Genomic DNA, 21,197 nt, shown 5'->3' with positions numbered 1-21,197 from the left:
GGCAGGATTTAAGAACGTATGTCACCTAAATTGTCCTAAGATGAGAACAAACAGGCGATAAAAATGTTTTGGCGCAGGAGAGCAAAACACTGTCACCGTCAGATCTTAAAGTGCAGCCTGAGATGTATGTGGTTGTAAAAGGCCAGATAAGTTCAAGGGAAAGTAAAAATTTGAGTGTTTACCTTTTTTGTTATGAGGATGATAACCAGGAACTTGGCACAGTGGAGCTTTTCAAAAGAAGCCCCACTCAAGAATGTAAGAGGAGCTGATGTTTACTAGAATATAGTGTAGCTTTAGACATAATCAGAAAGGTTACTTTTGAAATATGAAAGCAATGCAGAAAGTGTCTTAGATGCTGTTTGACCGATTTTAGTTAACCCGTGTCTCATGTTTAGGTCCGGTAAACCTGTTTTCATTGTTTACCAAAAGGAAAAATTACACAATTTATTACCATTTTGAACCTCAGACTTCTTGTTTTTGGCTCATTTCCTGTGACAAACGTATAAAATAAAACTCTTTCAATGACTTTACACACACACATTGACACTACACGTGTGGTTTTCGGGACTACACCGATTCCGTGTACCTTTGTCCACACTCTGTCCTCCTTCTACATGGCCTGCTGTATGTCTGCAGAAACCATCTGTAGTTTGTCACGCTTTGTCCCTGCTGCAAATTGGTGGTGGGACACAATAAATAAATAGCTTTGCCTGAGTTGTTACTTATCGATCAGTATTTATCATTTATTCATTGTTGGGACTAATATGTAATATGGCATGAACATGATTCACTTCTAATTTATTTCAAAAAAATACATTTCAGTACGGCTAAGAACCCTTCCTTTAATTATACTTGTTCAAGATCAACACGTTTTTTTTCCTACCTGTTAGGATGGTTAGGTCAGGATTATTTTTTCAGTTTCTAAAACATTTTATCAAAAAAAAAAAGAACAGCACTTTTATTCATAAATGTTATCTAACTGAGGCAAATTCCAAATATTAACCACTAATAAAATAAACATCTGTTAGGTTTTTTTGTTTGTTTGTTTGTTTTTTACATAAATTGTTGTTAAGGGGTGTATTGATTTAACACGAAAATGCAGTGGGTCCACCAGACCTGCCAACACTAGCTGACTGGAAATACTAAAAGTGACCCTTAAAAGACAGCAAAGTGCACAGTAATGTGACCTGACACTGGATATAAAACTTTAACCACAAATAAGGTTATTGTAGAATAGAATGCCTTTTATTGTCACTAAACACATGTACAGCTGAATTATCCAATCCAACACTTTATAGTAGCCATTGTTAATAATGTGGAATATGTTATGTTAATTACACTTTAATTACACTTTATAATAGATTTTTTAATATAAATTTGCATTTCTTAACTAATTATTAGTTACTTAGCTTTGGATTGTTTTTCCAGTCAGTGCCAATCACAGGACAAAAAAAATAATATACTCTGAAAACTGGTTACATATTTTTATCGAGATCGGTTCTTTCATTTTTGTCCAAAATGTGGAGCTAGGGTACTTTTTATCATGATGACACGCACCTCCCAGAGTTTTAAAGAGAATGTAAGTTGGCTAATGGGTGGAGGCAGCAGTCTACATCCAAAAATTCTAGATAGCAGTTAATGTACTTTTTTTTTTTTACATACTAATTAGCTTCATTTTCACTCACCATTTAGATTTACAAACTAAAACAACTTGTCTGGGGTTTAGGAAAAAGACTTTGATGCTCAAGTGGACCCAGTAAATTGAAATACGATGCCAACAGTGTCGTGCCCAAGTGTCCACCTTTGAGGAGTTAGACAGGATACACTTATAATACAGTAAAACCTTTACTAGAAAACTACAATAGCGTTGTAATCATTAAAAAATACACAGTGTTGAACTCTCACTACATAATATCGTAAATTGTAACATTACTAATGAAGAGTAAACATGTTATAATTTGCAAAACTAACTGTTGACTAAAGTTTAATTAACTAACTACGCTGAGTTTGACTCCACAGGGGGAGACAGTATCCATATTGCAAACAATAAGGTGCCGTTGCACATCTCTGGGCTTTCGCGAGCCCGTGCTCATCTGGATTTCTATTATTTTTGTGTGTTTTTCATCATGTGTGTGAAAGCATTATTGTCAGCAATCTGCTCAGAGCGCAGGGAACCGTCGACAAGTTGCAGCGGGGCCATCAGCTCCGGTGGCTGAACACTTTCCACAAGTGTGTGTTTGCTCACATGTGGTCATAAGAGAGGCAAGGAAAAAGACACTGAATTCTGCGTTGCCATAGTAACAGAGACGACAATTACACCCCACCCCAACAAGCCTCCCCCCCCTCCTTGCTGGGAAGGTGTGTAGTTTTATCTTGATTTGTGTGCACCTCATGGTGGTATAACGTCACTCTGGAACCCCGGGAAGGCTCCCCCACAACCTCTTCAACCACCGCCGCCAATGCCGTCACCTCTTCCTCTTCCTGCAGACAGGAGAATAGACCGCAGTTGTTCTGCCTCTCTTTCATCTGCCTGTGTTGTGTGAGACCACTGGCGTGCCGGGCCTGGCGTTTTTATCCTCGACCTGAGTCATCCACTCTTCCCTCCATAGGATGAAAGGGGAGCTACTGAGAATTCTCCCCCGAGGTGGTCAGACAGGAAATACAGTCTATGTGTGACAGTGCCTGATTATGTGTCTGTACACATGTAAGAGGTGTCTGAAGAGTGGCTCTTCATCATATCTCTCCACAAGAATCCATGTCAGATGGCCACATGAATGGTCTAATAATACTAATGACCCAGTTGCAGGTGTGTGTTTCAGGGCCATGTGTGTACAGTAATGTGTGTGCGTGCGGGCCCCTCTAACAGGAGGGTGCCAGAATGAAAAGGGAGAAAGAGCAGTAATTATGGCCTCCCATGTTCAGCAGAAACATCAGAGGGAAGTAATTTGTTGCTCTATATTTAATCAGTGGAGATAACGAGAGTGACTGCAGCTGTCTGGGCCTATGGGCAGGCGGACAAGCAGGAACACCATTTCCTCCAAAACCCATTAGTCTTTAATGCAGCAGTCCACAGCATCTTATTTACATACTTTTCCGTGGTCACATAATCATTATCACCCTTTCTATGTCGAATTTGTTCAATTGTGTTGTTTTTCTTCATCACCTTTACCCTGTTTTATCTCATAGCACTTCACTCGCTTCCTCTCTTCTGTCTCATGACTTGACTCCAGCTATTTTATTTCCTCAGTCACCTGAAGCAGTTTCCTAGTACTTTTCCTCTGGGTTCTCTTGTACCGTCGTTATCTCCATTTGCCTATTACTGACTCTGCCCATCTCTCCATCACCTCTCTTAGGGTGCAGGTGGAGTTTTATGTGAACGAGAACACTTTTAAGGAGCGCCTCAAGCTGTTCTTCATCAAAAACCAAAGATCCAGTAAGTTGCCCGTGTTCGGGATCGCGCTTTCCCTGGTTGAGTGAATTTCTTGTCTGCTGTCTTCTTTTTTTAAACCACTTGTTCAGCTGAACACGTGTTTCGTTTTAATGTGTGGTGTGCTGCCATTCTTGCTCTGCATTTCATCACCAGTTATTCAACTTGTCCACTCTCTGTGCCTGCTTAAATGTCTGTGTAGCGGGTTTGATTATCAGTGTGCTCATTTACAAGGATGGTGTACAGTAGTATTAATATTTCTACATTTCTACTGAATACACAAGTTGCTTTTTGGGAGGGAGGTAATTGGCTTATTGTGAATTATCAAGGGGTTGTTTATTAGTTAGGCAATATACTACACGCGTGCACTTCAGCTACATTAGGCCAAGCATTGTTAGTCCTGGCCAGAAATGCACATTGAAAAGATGAGAAGAATCAACTTTCAGAAGGACTTTCAAGCTTTCTGGTAGTGATAATTAGTGGTATATGAAATACTCCTAGTTGCCCAGAGGATTTATTTCTTAAGAATTTGTGTCATGTCTTCATTGAAGCTTTAATCATAACAGATTCAAAGAGCACTGCACTGCTTAAAAGAATCCTGCAGAGCTTTATTCGGTGTCACATATTTAAATCATGCATCAAGGATATTGATAGCATTGAATAAATTGTATCTTCATAAATTCTGCCGTATTGGTGTTGTCTTTGACTCGCTGGCTATGTCTTTTTCGAACTGCAGGTCTGCGAGTGCGAATGTTCAACTTTTCTCTAAAAGTGCTGAGCTGCCTCCTCTACATCGTCCGAGTCCTGCTGGACAACCCGCAAGAGCAAAGACAGGACTGGTGAGCAATATGGCGTGAACGATGGCTCAACTGGGTAAAAGAAGGTTCTCTGATAGCAGGAGCAAAAGCAACAAGTCAATAGAGGGGACAGCAGTGTGTATGTGTGTGTGTATAAAGTATCCCGTAACTTTATGGAGGAAGAGAAAAACAAGTCTGGAAACTGAACCGTTTAGTGGCTCAGTCCAGTTTTGATGAAAGCTGCTGGGATGAAGACGTCTTATTCATGCTGTTCATGTGGTTTTACCCCCTGCAGTGTGAGCGGAGTTAACTGCACCAAACAAAACACGTCATCCCGTCCATGGAGTGAGTTTGACTGGTAAGCATGCAAGGCTTTAATTAGGAGTGATGGCTTTAGCCTGCAGAATAGGACCATGAAACCATCCTGGGATACTTTGATCCACGACACCAGCTCTCTGGCCGGAAATGTTGTATAATGCAATCAATGCGACTTCGCTTAACTGATGCAATCCACAATGTTGATATTAAACATTACTGATCCACCTTCGTTTATCACGATTCAGCTGTATGGATTACCTGCCAACATAATATGCACGCAGTGCCTGTGCACCCTAATCAACAGTGATCTAGTGAAGACAGAGTATCTAATATACAGGAGCAGAGAGAGAATCCAGGAGGTGTGTTTGGACCTGGGGCCTTGCCCTGTCTCCTGCTCAGGGACCTATTGATCTAATTGGTGGCTGATGACATTGGCTAAGCTCTGGCGCCAAATGAATAAGGAGCCTGACTCAGTGAGCTCAGGAAAGGGATGGGCCACCTCCTGCTCCAGGCAGTAGACTTGTAGCATCGTGCCAAGCAGCCTTAAGCCCAGGTTCTTTTTTTTTCCTCTGGGGAGAGTGGGGGGTTACTTTCCTTTAACCTCATACAATATGATAATTATCCAGTTATGATGATTATACAGTATTATCAGCACAGTTTAATTAGTCTAGTTTAATTTTAACATTGTCTGCCTGTTTTTTTTTTCCCTTTCTTTGTGACATCTGTCTCCTCCACTTTGCATTCTTCCCTTTTTTTCCCACCTCTGCAGGAAGCTGATCATCTGGGTTGACAGACCTCTACCGCTGTGGGCACTGCAGGTTAGATACATCTGTAACATTCCCATGTAAACAAGGCCTCCATTTTTGTGTCTGATCACTTCTGCATGCACGAATGCACAGAAGTCAAAATATCTGCGTATGCTTTAACGGCTTATTGCCAATTCAATTTAGGTCACATTATTTCAGCTCATTCTTACTTGACATATATTTACAGTTACAATGTGGTTACCCACACATATATATAAATGTACATCAGACACCAGGCTGTCTCTTGCTTCACTTAAACCTGTTCCTTCTGAAGCTCAAACATCAGCACACCCACTGATTCCACCCACGCTCCCCATCTCTGCGACTCCTAATTTCTGTGTCTGCTCTCCCTCTGTCTGTTTCTCCACATTACTCTCTCTCTCGCTCTCTGTTTTTGCAGGTGCTTGTGGCTTTCATCAGCTTTTCGGAAACTATGTTACTCGTGTATCTCAGCTACAAGGTGAGCCACTCACACGACCCCATTGGCCAGCCTGTTTGTGGTGGTGTATGTGGGGGATTTGCATGGATTTCTGATGCTTGATGGTGGTGACTGTCCACTGGACATTTCTGCTGTGCTATTAAAGTTGAAGTGATGGCATTCTGTCTTTCAACCATAGATCATTTTTACATTAATTTTTAAAAAATGAAGCTGAAGCTTACAAACTGTGACCTTCTTTGGCATCTAAAATCTCTTTAGTGGATTAAACAAGATTATCTCAATTGATAAAATGTTCTCAAAAGAATATTATTTACACCTGCTGTAATTTTATTTGGGTGCCACAGCTCTGCTTTGGGAGCTTTCCTGCTGCCCCTAAATGCTAAGGTGGGGGCAAAAAACTCCATGTAGTCAATGTCCATTTACTAAAAGTCATAGTCACAGTCAGAAGCAACACGAAAGGAAGATCTGTGATTGGAGGTGGGTTGCAAAGTGGCTTTCAGATGAACAGCAACTATGGCGTGGCACCCTATATGAGATATTCCCCGGATGTAGAAAATAATATGGTAAATGAACTGTTTTCTATGCTACTACTACTACTACTACTTGAACGCTCGAAGCACTTTATATAACTTGTCTCACTGGCCCATTTATACAAACGTTTATGCAAGGACTCTTTTGCACATTTTACATCACTCTGCATTTAATCATCAGTTATTATTAAGCTGTGTCTGTCCTCCACAGTGTGTCCCCCTCCCTCCAACCCCAATCATTTGCTGCACCTCCCTGAGCCTGACTCTGCTGGAGGTTTCTTCCTCATTACAGGGAGTTTTTCTTTTCCACTGTTGCCAAGTGCTGCCTCATAGGGGGCCGCCTGATTGTTGGGGTTTTCTTTCTGTTATTTTAGACTCTTTACCTTACAGTATAAAGTGCCTTGAGGCAACTGTTGTTGTGATTTGGCACTATATAAATCAAACTAATTTGAATTCTGTTGAAGTAAATTCACACTCTTATGAATGCATTGTGAGCAGATCAAACCACCAACCTTCCAATTAGTAGACCACCTGATCTACCTCCTTAGTGACGTTATACCCTGCTTGAACTAATGCTATACCTGTTTTGCTGGTAGATTGAGTAGTTTCCATTTATGGTATAATTGAGCAATGAGTAATTAATTCAATTACTGCTGTTGTGCAACATGCATTAATTGGCACAACTCTCACCTTGGAAACGTGCACGGATGTACCCTGCCGCTGTCTGACATCTGCAGGTATAAAACAAACCAAGAATTACCAGCTGGAAGCAGCAAACCTCATCTCCTGCTCAGTTGTTTGTTTGTTTGTTTGTTTGTTTCAAATTCTGGGTTGTAGTCATTTCTGGTGAGTTAACGTGACCTATCGAAGGAGAAGTCTTTTTCACCACCACTCTAGTTTTTTTTTTATTTATTTTTTTATGTCATTGCTGTTTAGGGCAGTCCCTGAAACAGGAATCTCGTTTAGAGAACCAAAAGCAGATTTTCTAGGTACACTCTAATAAATTGACATTTTTTGTTCTCCTTTGATGCTGCTCCTTTGCTCTTGCATTTGGAAAGAACCTCAGAGCTCCTTGAGGCTTCCTCAGCATTGTCCTGTTATGGACACATTTGAAGCACTTTTGGGGAGGACCGCCCTTCTCCAGGCAGAGGGAAGGCAATTCATCAATGTGTGTCTGGATCTGAAACTATAAGCTTATAAGGCGCTCTCTCTGCAGATTGCTCTGGAGGCTAGAGACCTTAGCATTTAGAGCTGACTGATTCCTGTGGACATAGCCTATGCCTGTCCACCTACACTAGTCAGATTCAGGTCAGCCATATGCAGGCGGGAGAGACATAAAAACAGCTATGGCTGACATCTTAATTGAGCAGAAAGGCTTAGTGGAAACTGAGTAATGCTGCTTCCTTCCTCAAAAGACAGTCATACAACCCTAACACACGCCCCGATTTATTGTATGGTGCAAAAGCTCATCAATTTGTTCCCCTGCACTTTGTGGTAACTGGGCCTGTTATGTGTTAATCTCCTAAGGTCGCCAAGACAATGGAGTTTCCTGACCCCTGTGTGTGGTTTGTGTTTCCAGGGCAACGTTTGGGAGCAGGTACTACGTGTCCCTTTCATTCTGGAGATGATCAGCGCTGTTCCCTTCATGATCACTGTAAGTGGAAGGATACGCATTACTGAGCACTGACGGCACGGGGAGTCTCTGCAGGCAGCCATTTGTTTTGGGCTTCAAGCACTGTAGTCCCACCCACCTATGAAAAAAAAAATCACACATCACTATCCAGTACCTGAAACCGTGAGGATATCCCAAGATGCACAGAACCCCCTTTACTGCCAGAGACCATGACTGTGTAACATATGAAAGCAGAGCGATAAGAGCTAAGTAAGCCTAAGCATTTCTTTTTCTCTCGACAGGTGATTTTGCCATCCTTCAGAAATCTCTTCATCCCTGTCTTTTTAAATTGCTGGCTGGCCAAGCATGCTTTGGAGAACATGATAGTAAGTGGAGCGCAATGTCCCTGTCCATTTTTTTTTCATCTCAGCATCTCTATTATGCTATTTTGTTGGCATGCAATTGCCCCTCTCTGTTTCCCATTTCAGCTCACCAGTTTTATCATAAACACTCTCCTACAAAGGTAAATCAGTCAGAAAACCTTTATAATAATAACATGGATTTTATTTCCTGAGGCACTTAACATTCCCTCCCTCAGTCAGTCCAATGACATCCAGCTAACTAAGGCTGCTTCACATTATTTGGTAACCTCCCTCTCCTGCTGCTTTTTATATTCCAGCAATTGGCAATGCCTATCTCATTTTTAGTGCATTTCAATATTCCTGCTTTTTTTTTTCATTTAAGGTTGTCCATCAGCTACATTTCGTCCTCATTTTACACTTGCACAATGGAGCACTTAGCTTGTTGTCATTTGCATACATTGACTCCTATCTGTCTCACCATCTCTCTGCAGAACGATCTCCACAGGGCGATCCAGCGGACGCACTCAGCCATGTTTAACCAGGTGGTGATACTTATCAGCACACTGGTCTGTCTCATGTTTACGTGGTGCGTACCCTTACTGCTGACATTACACTGAGAGCCGGGGCCAAAAAAACGCAGGCAAAAAAAGGACATTAGATAGAGGTTGAGTGGGAAGTGAAAGGTGTCGCGGCCATGGATGGAGTGAGAAAGGAAAAGAGGGCGAGATTGACGACCATTAGTGTGATACATGCAAAGGCAAAAAAAGAGAGAGAGAGAGAGCGAGAGGAGAATGAAAAATGCAGCCACTGGAGCTAAGAGAGCGAAAGGCAGAGAGCAGAAAGGTAATTGGTAACTGTAAGAGTGAGATAGAGCTCTGAGATGACAACTGGCAATTTCTTCAGTGCACTGGAGGATGTGGCAGCTTGCTGGTGTGAAAGCCTGAGCTAATCCAGAAGTTCATTCACACAGTATCTCCGACCATTTCCGGGTTTGACATTTGCCTCTTGACTCATCTGTCCCTTAAAAATTATGATATTATGCCCAGCCAGGAGTCGCACACCTATTCATTTTAAAGTATACCATGTTCGATAAATGCACTCGGGCGTGCATTCACTCCCATTTCCACACATTCAAAGTCACACATATAGGCACAGGCGTGAAAAACAGTTATCCGTGGATATTGCCCCTCCACGGGCGCCCATACCTCGCCGAGTGAAGCAGGTGCCTATGGCTTAGGTGTGAAGTCTCTATCTCAACGATGCCCGCTCCTTTTTCTTATTCTCTCATCAGCATTTGTGGCATTCAACACCTCGAGCGAGCGGGCAACAACCTGACCCTGTTCGACTCGCTCTATTTCTGCGTGGTCACCTTCTCCACAGTGGGGTTCGGCGATGTCACCCCACAGATCTGGCCCTCGCAGCTCCTGGTGGTCATCATGATCTTTGTGGCACTCATTGTGCTCCCCATCCAGGTGAGAAGTGAAAGCGCTAAAGTTTGAGTGCAGAGCAAGTTTAAACAGCACTCAGATTAATTTAAATAAAAGCAGCGGCGGCAAAAATCATTTCGTCCATCTCCATCAATTTTTTTTCAAGCGACCAACAGCTTCGAGCTCTCCTTCAGTTTGTAGTGAGGTAAAAAATAAGAGATAAAGTAGCCACAGATGTGTCTAAAACTCATCAGAAATAAGTTAACATTTTTCTTGGTACACAACACATAAAGTCTTCCTACTTAACACTAATATTTTTTGTGTTTCCCCCCCATCACACAATAATGTGATGACTCACTGCAGCCTACATAGATTTGCAAGACTATTTTTATTCAGAGAGCAACAAGAGTGTCTTCCATACTCACTCAATTCCCCAAATCCCTCTCCTGTCATTTAACTGCTCCGCTGAGGGAACCTCATGACAGAGAATTGGAGCAACCGTTTACCAACACACACTCACACAAACACACTATTTGTACAGCGACTGATAAAAACACCCTGACAAATGCACTTGTCCCTCTGTATCCTAACAGTTGTCTCTCATATTTGTGTAAAGCTTTTATCCCCGAGGAAGCTGCACTAGCTGTTTGTCTCCCGAAAGACTCGAAGGCGAAAATATGATAAATTTCCACTGTGTATATACTGTACCTGCAGTTAGGAGGTTTTTGTGGGCAGGAAATCTCTCACGCTCTCACTACTGCTACACAAGTGATGACGCTACAAATTGTTGCTAACTTTTTTTCTCTGTTTTTGGTGGCATCAAATAAGCAGACACACACTGTACTGTAGGTGTAGGACTGCATCCTACACAAGCATGATCTCACTATTTTTATTATTTATCTGTGTTGTTTTGTTTTCACGAGCAAGGGCTCCATGGTTGCAAATAACTTCACAAATCATGACCATAAAAACAACTTTGGGGAAATTTGCACTTGCATGCTGTTTATTACTGACGTGGTTATCATGCCATCCTCTTCGGCCCCTCACTCTATCTTTCATCCATAAATACCTTTGACATTTAGAAACTGGCCCACCCCTTTGCCCTCTCTCCACAAACGCAACTCCACCCCCACTCACTGTGAGTGTGAGTGTGTCCTTCTGTCTGACTCTGATCCTGCCATGACCAGACTCCAGGTTACACAGGAGAGCCGCAGAGCACATCAGGATTCAGCCATCGCTCTGGTTCTTATTGCTTCCTCTGTTGATTTTTCCTGTAACTGTCCCCAACACACAACAAATCCGCCTCTCTTGCCAAGACATTTTGTGCAATTTTGAGCCTCAAAAGGATCATTATTGTAAATACCATTAAAATAAGAAGTCCGAAATTTAATCCAATTCTCTTGTTTAAAATTCAAATTGCCCAGCGTGAAGAAAAATCACTATACTTTTGTAATAGAGTCTAAAAGAGGACGAAATAAAACACATTTGTTGTAGCTGGATGATGCTTTTACCCTTTAATAAGCCGACATTATCTCAACATAAAGGTGATCACATTTATCTGGGCCAAAATGATTAGTTCATAAAGAAAAACTGCACACTAATGAAATATGCCCATTGAAATCTGATAGATGTAGGTGTATGGCCAGAAACATCGGAGATTCATTGTGACTGTGGCTGATAAACTTAAAAATCGTGAAAAGATGTGTGTTCAGACCAACAACAGTATCAACCATGATTTTGTGGAGAACTGCTTACATGGAGTGAGACAAAATTGCGTCATGATAGTTCTTTCTGGACCTGCTGGAATCACCGGGGGAACAAACGGGATAATAAATGCTCCTTTTCTCCCCTCAGACTGAATGAAGTGTCAGGTGTAAAATAGCTTGTTATTTTGCTGTGGAAATCTGCAAGAAAGTAGATCACTCTTACATCTGTTAAAACCTCAAACTACCCATTTATTCGCACAACTTTCCAGAACTCAGACAAAAAAAACAACAAAAAAGTCTCTCTGTGGAGCTCTCTTTAAGCCTACTGTTATTTCCATGCCCTGCCTTCCCATGCTAATATCCGCTATCATGTTCCATTCATTCGCTATGCTGAACTAACTTCCACCTGTCTTAATTCCCCTCAAACACTCTCCCTAATCACATGGAAACACTATATAGTACAAGGCATTGTTTTCTTTTCATGTACCACCTGGCTCCTCCCTGTATCCAGGCTAACTTAATCCAGTTTCCATCTGTTGAATGTGATGGATGTTTTTCTCAATGCAGTTTGAGCAGCTGGCCTTTCTGTGGATGGAACGACAGAAGTCTGGAGGAAACTACAGCCGCTACAGGGCACAGACGGAGAAACACGTGGTTCTGTGTGTCAGCTGTCTCAAGATCGACCTCCTCATGGACTTCCTCAATGAGTTCTTCGCTCACCCCCGGCTACAGGTCTCTCCAAATGGTTTTAAGTAGGACAAGGGGGAGGTTGGGGGCTCTTGTGTGAGCACATTTGTTGTCTGTAATGATCCTCTCCAGGTGCCAGGTCGACTGAGTTTAAGGCAGAGAATGAACTTTTCAGTAGGAAAAATTAAACCGCTATCTTATTCATTTGAATGAATGTGTGCATATTTATTTGTTTCTTTGGGGGTTATTTTGATTGGTCTGCTCCACAGGTGGGGTTTAAAGGGAATAAAATATCTCTCTAAATATCATCTATAGTTTGGGGGCTAAATCTAGGACTCTACCAGGGTGGCTTTGCGTTATTCACACTTCTGTTGTTTGAGATAAGCAGTTTTTGCACCTGTCCACTTTATTCTTAATGGCTTTTTCTGCCCTGGAAGCAGTGCTTCTAGCTCACCTCGCCACACTAAGGTGACCATACAAATTTATACATAATACTCCACAATGACAAAGTGAAAAGAAATTGCTTGAACTTATTGCAAAATGTAAAAAAAACAAACAAACAAACAACAACAACAACAAAAAATAACATGTACCAAAAAGTATTCACAGGCACCACTACTTTGGGGAGTTTCTCTTGATCTTCTTTGCTGAACCTCTCAAGATCCACCAGGTTGGTTAGGGTATAAATAGGGAACAAGTGAAGCTCTGTGAATACTCTCTAGATGTACTATATATGTACTATATAAGGAAATCTGAGCAGTTTTCCTACAAAAGTAGGAAAAACGGTTCCATATCCCCAAAGGTTGATCCTGTTCATCTGGACATAGTGTTTTCAGTGGTGTTAGTTTCAATTACTATGCAAATGTTCTGTTTATAAGGTCGGGGAAACTTGCAGTCAGCTGAGACTGAAGACTTAGATGAGCCATGAAAACGTTTCTCAGACTAAAAACATTACGTCCAGATGAACTGAATCAACTTTTAGGGATTTACTTACCTGGATGATTGAGCATGCGTCAAGATGCATTTTCCATAGTTTTAAATAGGCCAGCTTCATTAATTTGCCTCCTTTGATAAAGAGGATCCAATAATGTAACAGTATATATATTATGCAGTGGTTAGTGTAGCTGTGATCTAATTCATTTGATGTATTTTCATTTTTTTGTGTACTTGAAAATTTGGATTTCATTCATTAAAACATTTATAACTAATTAAATTCCAATTCAATGGCAAGCTTGACAGCATTTCCTCAGTTAGTGTTACCTAAATATAGGTTATAATGTAGGTTAACACCCGTTCCCATGTGTTTGTGTGTGTAGGACTACTATGTGGTGATCCTTTGCCCCGCGGAGATGGATGTCCAAGTTAGGAGGATCCTTCATGTCCCCCTGTGGGCCCAGAGAGTCATCTATCTGCAAGGATCTGCCCTCAAAGACCAAGACCTGATGAGGGCCAAGTGAGTCGCTGAGTCTGAAGTAAACTATTATTATCATCACATCAATCCAGCCTCGAAAAACAGAAATCCACAACAGACCTGAGTTTAGACACCTCGAAATGAAAGGCCCTCGCGTCTGCAAGCTCGAACTCGCAATTAATACCTGTAGCACCTTCAAGCCTTTAAGTAACAGCTGTGATTGCGGTTTGAGTCATATTGCATATTGTTTGGCCCCTGGCTTTTGATAATACAGACGCAGCACCCTAGGCTAGCTTCACAGAGAAAGAAAAGAAAAAGGAGCACAAGCCTGTTTGTTTAATCTCCCCGTCTCCTCGCCTCCTGCTATCTCATCTTTAAATGGCGTGGGCTTGAAAGACACATTGGTACATTTGTTGTTCTATTGTCCCACTTTTTTCCTCTTTTATCCTCTCGCTCAATAACATGACAACACCCTCCTTCCTGTGTTTCATGGCTTCCCCAATTCTCTCTCTCTCCCCTCTCTCTCCCTCTCTCTCCGGCACTCCCAATGCTACATGCTGTACTAACTCCCTCCAGGATGGACGATGCTGAGGCCTGCTTTATCCTCAGTAACCGGTTTGAAGTGGACCGCATTGCTGCTGTACGTGCCTCCCCACTTTCCTGTATTGCCACAACTCCTCACACTGCAAAACATCAGTATAACCAGAGTTAGCAAAATAGCAGTTTTCTTTGGTAGCAGCTTTTTATGACTTGGCATTCATTTCTAACTCGATTATTTCCCCTAACATATTAATTGCAGTGCAAAAGAACTAAAACTGAGAATAAGAGAAAAACGTGCTTGACATTACAGAGCAACTCTTTAATATTCATATCTTGTAAGCTGGTGTATTACACGAATAATATCATTATCTCATTTTTAAAATATCAGTGTTCAGGCAATCGAGCATGACTCTTTCATTTGGACTTTTCAAGGTCTGCTAATTGTTAGCACACCTTTTCATTCATCACGAGGCTGACATTTTTACATTTCCGTGAAAAACATCAACAAGTTTTTACTGGAGAGCCACGAGATTTGACACGGAAGTTAGTCTTCCATTAACATGCAGCGACGATGCCCTTATTTTTCACCCAACTGATCCGTGAAGTTGAAATTTCAGTTTAGCCATTTCTTTGGTTTGTTGTTAGTACCCGCAAACTGACGTGCCTGTCAGCCACGGCTACTTTGAGTTTTTTCCTTGTTAGTAAATTCTAGCAAGATAACCTTTTAGCTCAGAGCGCCGCTGTGTCAGAGTGCAGCCTCGCGCAGCTTTAAACTCCTGTTTTTCCTTTCACTGACTTTTCAAAATTTCTCTCAGGGCTAGTCTTCTTGAGCTCACTCTCTCCATGCTATTGCCACAGCCTGTCATAAAATGCCAGTATTTTATTACTCTGAGATGTTGCACGGACCATTCAGTTGCTGCATGCAATCAGTGCTTTAAGGGGATTATTATAGCCGAGCTAATGATGGGTTTCTTTCTCTTTTTCTCCCTCTGTTGCACTCTCACGCTCTCTCTCTCTGCCACTCCATTTATCTCACTACTCTCTGTTTCTAATTTTCTCAGGATCACCAGACCATCCTTCGAGCATGGGCGGTGAAAGACTTCGCTCCAAACTGCCCCCTTTACGTCCAGATTCTCAAGCCTGAGAACAAGTTCCATGTCAAATTTGCAGGTGGGCAGTGAGTGTGAAATCAAATTATTGGTCATTTGAATGCAGCTACTATTATTTGATCACACCAGGATGCAGGAAATAATGAAATGGTACCTGATGGCATTGACTCTACAAGTCTCTCTAGAGCTCTAATGGATGAAAGAGCATTCTTCCAAAATGGTATTCCCTCATTTAGTGGACGTCTAAAACATCTCCCACGGGTTGATGTCTGGTAAAGGCAAATGGACTGCTTCTGATAAAGAGCTTTTCTTACTCTAATTGAGTACTCAAAGCACTTTATACAACACGTCTCAGTCACACAAGCACTGTTTTGTTTACTTTGGCTTGCAGACTGGGAGCAGTTAGGGATTAAACCACCGACCTTCCAATTAGTACATGACCTGCTTTACTTCCTGAGCCACCATCACCCCGAGGTCATAGCATATGGTAGCTATTCAGAGACCCCTCACGCTCTGTGGATGGTGGCACTGTCATTCCGCTCACCACCACCTCACGCCACCTCACGCCCCTCGGTTCAAGTGTTCAGGGTTTTTTTATATTCATCGTCTGTCTGTGTGTTCTCCTGGTCCAATTTGACAGTTGATTTTGCCCAATAATGTGACTGGAATTGCTTTGTCACCGGTGATGATGCGTAGCTGTCTAAAAAGACAGACGATTAGGTAAGCATTTTTACTTTGCTTCCGCAGAGAACATTATGCTCATTTTGGAAAGTTCACCACAATTTTCGAGTGTGCGTCAACAACTGTCGTGCTAAATCTGGATCCTTTTTCTATCAGCGGGCTGCAGCAGCAGCAGAGCTCTCTGTCCTTTCCTGCTCTAAAGAAGTGCCGGGCAGATTGGCACAGCTTGGCTTTAAGCCTTCTGAGGGTTTCTGTGAGTTTTTACATTGCCTTTTGGAGAGCTTCCCTTCTTCTCCGGCTCAACAGAAGACGCCAGTCAATCATCTGTGAGTGAAAGAAGAGGACCCAAACTCTCTCTCTCATTCTCTCTCCCACTGTTTCTATCTCACTCGGTCGCTAGCTCACCCTTTCCTATCTCACACATCTCTCTGCCTACAGCCCTGGAGAAAGTCAGACTCAATTCTAGCTTACCGCCCTCATCCCAGCTGTCTCTATCAATGATTAATGTTTTACTTTGCTACCTTGGCAAAGAAAATCCCCTTCATTTGATGAGGTCTGCTGTTACGCTAACCTGGCAGAAGAGCTCTTACCACAGGCAATCCTCCTGCTTCGCAGGTTCAACTCCACACTGGCACAGTCAGACCTTGTTGGCCTTTTTTTATAAGCAAAAAGATAAATTCATGAGCTAAGCAGTGTGAATCTCCCGTTCCCGTGCTGAGAGTTTAGCTGCTGTAAAATCTATGACTTGCTTTGAAGTGTTATTTCACATAAATCCAGTTTAAAAATCCTCTTTAATCATTTCAAAGTATTGATTTAGCACTGGGTGATGTGAGTATTGTATCAAATATTTAGTGCTGAATACAAAATTCTTGAGTTCTGAGTAGGACTTTAGCCGTATACAAGGTACGGCTCTTCAAAATAAATCGAGTTTAACGTCCTCGAATCCTCAAGGCCTGGTAGATAGACTCAGAGAGCAAATAGCATGCTGTCACATGCGCATTACTGTAAGTACAGATGCTCTGTTTTGACACTACTTAGAATAGACTCACTAAGCAATAGTGTGGGAGGCATTAATGAGCAAGAGATACAAGATTTAATTTGATTTGCAAAAGTGAATTAAAAACAGCTAAAGGTTCGTTATAGATTTGTTCGTATGATGCTGGAGCAGGCCAAGAAACCCCTGAGGTATCTGAATAATAATAAAAAAAAAATGGATCCAGACTGTCCAGGTTTTTGTTTTTAATGACAATAACCAGTTTCCCTGATTAGCACAACTTATTGTAGCCGCATGGTGTTGATAGCAGCTGACTTGTACAAGCAATAAAGGCCGACTGATTTAATTAGCTTCGCCAGTCGACCTGTGGTCAGGTTGTAATTGTACTCTTGCAGGGAGAGCCAATAGCCACATTTACATACAGATATGCACATTTGCACAAACAGGATTACACCTTTAATGCCTCTCTGTAATAGAAAACCAAGACCTTCAAAGTCAGCATGACAGGAAGCAAAAAGTGTGTCCTTATGTGTGTTTGTGCATGTGCGGTGTTCTAGTGTCAGTAATTGGTTTCACTCCCGGTCTGGTTCTAGGCACCTGAAGGAGAGAGGGCAGCAAGGAGGGCCGTGCTTGAGGGTAGAAAACTGGAAGCGAAGGGGCGGTGTTGAGGAAAGGTGCGAGAAGGACACTGGAAATTAAATATTGGAAAAATAAGATTCAGTTTGATGTATGGCAACCACGTCCGTGCACTGGGAGCTGGGGAAATGTGTGTGTGAGAGACTCAGAGAGAGAAAGAGGGAGGAATGCATGTCTAACAATAATGAATACTGATCCTCTGTAGAAACAACATCAGTGTTTTTGTCTTTGTGCTCAGGAGGCTTCAGATGCTTGTTGCTCTATAAATCCTTCTGCTTTGAAAGGACTTCACAGGCAGAATAGCAAGATGCTACAGTGTGTTTGTTTGTGAGCTGCATCATGATGTGTTGAGCCGAAAGAACACTACTTCTCTAGCAGAATATTCACAATCAGCAGTTTTAATTGTTACGTCTCTCACCTGCTCAGCCTCTGGCACACACATACACACAAACACAAAGTCTGCTACTTTATCACAAGCTGCGTTTACATCATAGCTGGCCTCCTGTTTCTCACAGTAGCGGCTGAGTTGAGTCGGGATCTGACATTTCTCACCGGTTATTCAATGATACAGTGCACAAATTGTACTTTAGGACCTTAACATGCCCGTGTGCTCACCACTGTCGATAATGCAATCAAGAATTACACAGCAGGAGAAATGGATGCTCTGATTGGCTTACAAAAAACATTAATCGCTCTGTTGGTTTTTCTTTCAAAGAGGATGCTGAGCAGCAACAGGTAAACGAGGCACCGTCATCTGCGTTTGCTCAGTTTGGCTCGCTTGGCACCCAGGCAGCACTACGTTAAGTGCTCAATGACGTGAGTGGAACGTGGCTCAGTGGGGTTGACACTGAATCACCGGCCTGTTGCCAGGTCTCACCCCCACCCAAAAAACCCCCAAAACAAACAGAAAAAACCCGAGCAGCGACATAAAATTGATCCCATCTGAGTCAACGGGGACGCTGACAAACGTCAGGTGACATTTAGACATATTCCAATGTGAGATAGTGACATTTGATTGTGCGCTCGTGTCCTTTAATGTTAAGGATAGAGCCACAATAACAGTCTAATATGTAAAATGCACGCTACATTTTGCGTGTTTAAAGGAAAGGTAAAGTAAATAAAACCAACAGTTTTCTTTGGGAATATTTATTTAGCACAAAGTTCAGTGAAACTCCTGAGTAGCTTCCATATTTATTTAAATGTTCTTTTTTAGTGTTTTGAGCAGATAATTAAATGAACATCAAACTAAACTATTTCTGGTTAGCAAAAAATTAATAATAATTTGAATGAATGTGTTGCATGCAAAGAAAAAATGCCGCAAAGTTGCTGCTTGCAGCTCCTTAAATGCCTAAATGTGTTGTTTGTGTTTCATGTAATTGTCTGATGAATATCGTTGAGTTTTGAAGTGTTAGTTGGATAAACAAAACATATTTTCCAAGCACTGGGTTTGGACTGTGTGCACATGTGGTGGGAAAAAGGTTAATTAGGAAAAACTGCATAATTCAAATGAAAATATTCCTATTTAATACATTGGTCTGATTATTAACCTTTGACCTGGATCCATCGATTTATAGACATTTGACCAATTAAAGGAAAAAGTTCAACCTTTGACTCCTGAAGTGAGAGTTTGTGCTGTTGTGGTCCACATTTGGAGGTAAGGGTCACTGCAAATCAATAAAAGAAGCTGTTGTGAGCAATCACTTTTATCTTCCAAGCAGATAATACCCTTGTCCACCAGGCACGAGGCGTCACTGAGTGTTTTGCTGCTATGTTACATGCTGGTAGAAGATGGAGGAGAAGATGGTTAGGGCATGTGCAGAGGAGGGATAGATGACATACTGAATAGATGATGATGAATGTGAAGCTGCCAAGCTGGAGGAAAAGAGGAAGACCACAAAGGAGATGACAGAAGAAAGCGATAGGGCCAGATGGAGCAGGCAAAAGAAGAAGATCAACTTTTAAAAATAACAATGCGATTTGCAGATGCATCCTTTGTCCCTGTTCTCTTTTTTGTGCTTACAGACCATGTGGTATGTGAAGAAGAGTTTAAGTATGCCATGCTGGCTTTAAACTGTGTGTGCCCTGGTACCTCAACTCTCATCACTCTATTGATCCACTCCTCTAGAGGACAGTGAGTTCACTTGTTTTCTCTCTTCCTATCGTTCTTTCGATTTAACTGTCCACAGTACGCTGTTGCAGTCTCGAAATTCAAAAATGCAGTAAGCAGTCAAACTCTGCTGCGTCGCGTCTCTTCACTGTCACTCATCTTTATTTTTCAAGAACGGCGCACCAAGAGGCCTTCAAGCAACGTGTAGGAGCCTTTCAAGCCCTCAACAGGTAGAGTTTTCTTTTCCCACGTTTGTGCTCAAGGTTATCCCAAATTCTCTGTCAACTTCCAGAGTTTGCATGCTGTGCTGCAGATAGCGCTAACTTCCATTGTTTGCAAGGGAAACGTGAGGTATGAAACAGTGTTTGTTTACATGGTTACGCATGAAGTGGAATGTTTTTGCTCTTAAGTTTTTCATAGTTTTGCCTCCGTACAAGCTGTCAGCTTTAATTCAAGACATTTTACAAACATCTGGATTGTTTGTTTGGGTTTTTTATAGGAATTTTCCATTTTTCCAAGGCTCAAAATTAATTGGACAAAATGACATATTTTAGATATAAGGCTTTTTTTAATATTTGGGTGAAAATCCTTTGCAGTCAAAGACTGCTGGGAGTCTAAAACCCCTGGATATCACCAAATGCTGTTTCACCCTTTGAGATGCTCTGCTAGACCTTTACTGCAGCCACCTTCAGTTGCTGCTTGTTTGTAGGTCTTTTTGCCTTCAGTTTTAATGCAAAATACCTGAAAAGCATGCAGTTGTCCAATTAATTAATTTTGAGCATCTGAAATTGTATGCAGGTGTATAAAAATGGCTGTAAATACTGAACAGTGTTGCATTTTGTTTTGCAAAAACCCTTTGAATTAAAGCTAAAAATCTGGACTTCAATCACATCTTGATTGTTTCATTTATGAATCCATCATGGTGGTGTGCAGAGGCAAAATTACCACAATTATATCGATCATCTCAAAGGGAAACGCTACACTTGAGTGGGGTACAAATATTTTTTTAATTGCGAATTTTCACAGATGTTGTGTTCAAATATCTCAATTAGCTGTAACACCATTAAATATGTGCAGATTTGTGGCTAGGCTATATATTTTTAGCATTTCTCTCAAAACAAAAACACAAACTAATGAATTAAATGAAAAATGTCAGATAAATAGCTTACACATTACACCAGCAGCTTCTTATTTAAAGCTTATTCAAATGTTGCTCACACAAGTGAGTGCAATAAACATATTTTTCAATTGCAAAAAGGCAGAAAACATTTAACAGTTCAGCAAAATGGTTCAACATGCGAAAGCAGGGTGTTTCATAAGTTTGCTTCTATATCTGGACGTGATGCCATTTGCGACAATGCGACATGACGAGGATTTGTCCTCCTCCCCTGCCTTGCACTTAGTTCCTGTAAACTGTAAATTTGCTATAACACTTTTTTATGTAATACGGTCTTTGTTGCAAGCCTCCCACATTCACACTGCCCCCACACCCCTGCTTCCTGTTATCACCTCTTTAGCCTCCGCGTCTTAAGCCGTATCCCCCTGTGTAAACTGCTGTCCTCCTAACTGTGCGAATGTGTTCATCTGGGACCTATTGTTCAGACAGCC

At 41.7% G+C, this 21,197-nt stretch overlaps 1 protein-coding gene across 2 annotated transcripts in view; it reads left to right on the top strand.

The window, feature by feature from the left end:
* LOC102300253 (potassium channel subfamily T member 2) overlaps positions 1-21,197 on the top strand; it is a 42,610-nt gene that overhangs the window by 13,157 nt on the left and 8,256 nt on the right. For both annotated transcript variants that reach the window (XM_014340064.2, XM_014340063.2), the window contains exons 2-16: positions 3,354-3,433; positions 4,164-4,266; positions 4,520-4,582; positions 5,312-5,360; positions 5,749-5,808; positions 7,897-7,971; positions 8,232-8,315; positions 8,783-8,877; positions 9,583-9,763; positions 11,992-12,156; positions 13,428-13,564; positions 14,099-14,162; positions 15,124-15,232; positions 19,505-19,613; positions 19,763-19,819. In XM_014340064.2, the coding sequence (XP_014195550.1) occupies positions 3,354-3,433; positions 4,164-4,266; positions 4,520-4,582; positions 5,312-5,360; positions 5,749-5,808; positions 7,897-7,971; positions 8,232-8,315; positions 8,783-8,877; positions 9,583-9,763; positions 11,992-12,156; positions 13,428-13,564; positions 14,099-14,162; positions 15,124-15,232; positions 19,505-19,613; positions 19,763-19,819 (1,431 nt within the window). The remainder of the gene's footprint in view (positions 1-3,353; positions 3,434-4,163; positions 4,267-4,519; positions 4,583-5,311; positions 5,361-5,748; positions 5,809-7,896; positions 7,972-8,231; positions 8,316-8,782; positions 8,878-9,582; positions 9,764-11,991; positions 12,157-13,427; positions 13,565-14,098; positions 14,163-15,123; positions 15,233-19,504; positions 19,614-19,762; positions 19,820-21,197) is intronic.

This window comes from Haplochromis burtoni, unplaced genomic scaffold (assembly GCF_018398535.1).
Source record: "Haplochromis burtoni strain Fernald_Lab_line unplaced genomic scaffold, NCSU_Asbu1 Contig_335, whole genome shotgun sequence".
In the NCBI taxonomy this organism is placed as follows: domain Eukaryota; kingdom Metazoa; phylum Chordata; class Actinopteri; order Cichliformes; family Cichlidae; genus Haplochromis; species Haplochromis burtoni.
The sequence above is the reverse complement of the archived record's forward strand: the minus strand, read 5'-3'. Positions and strand labels throughout refer to the sequence as shown.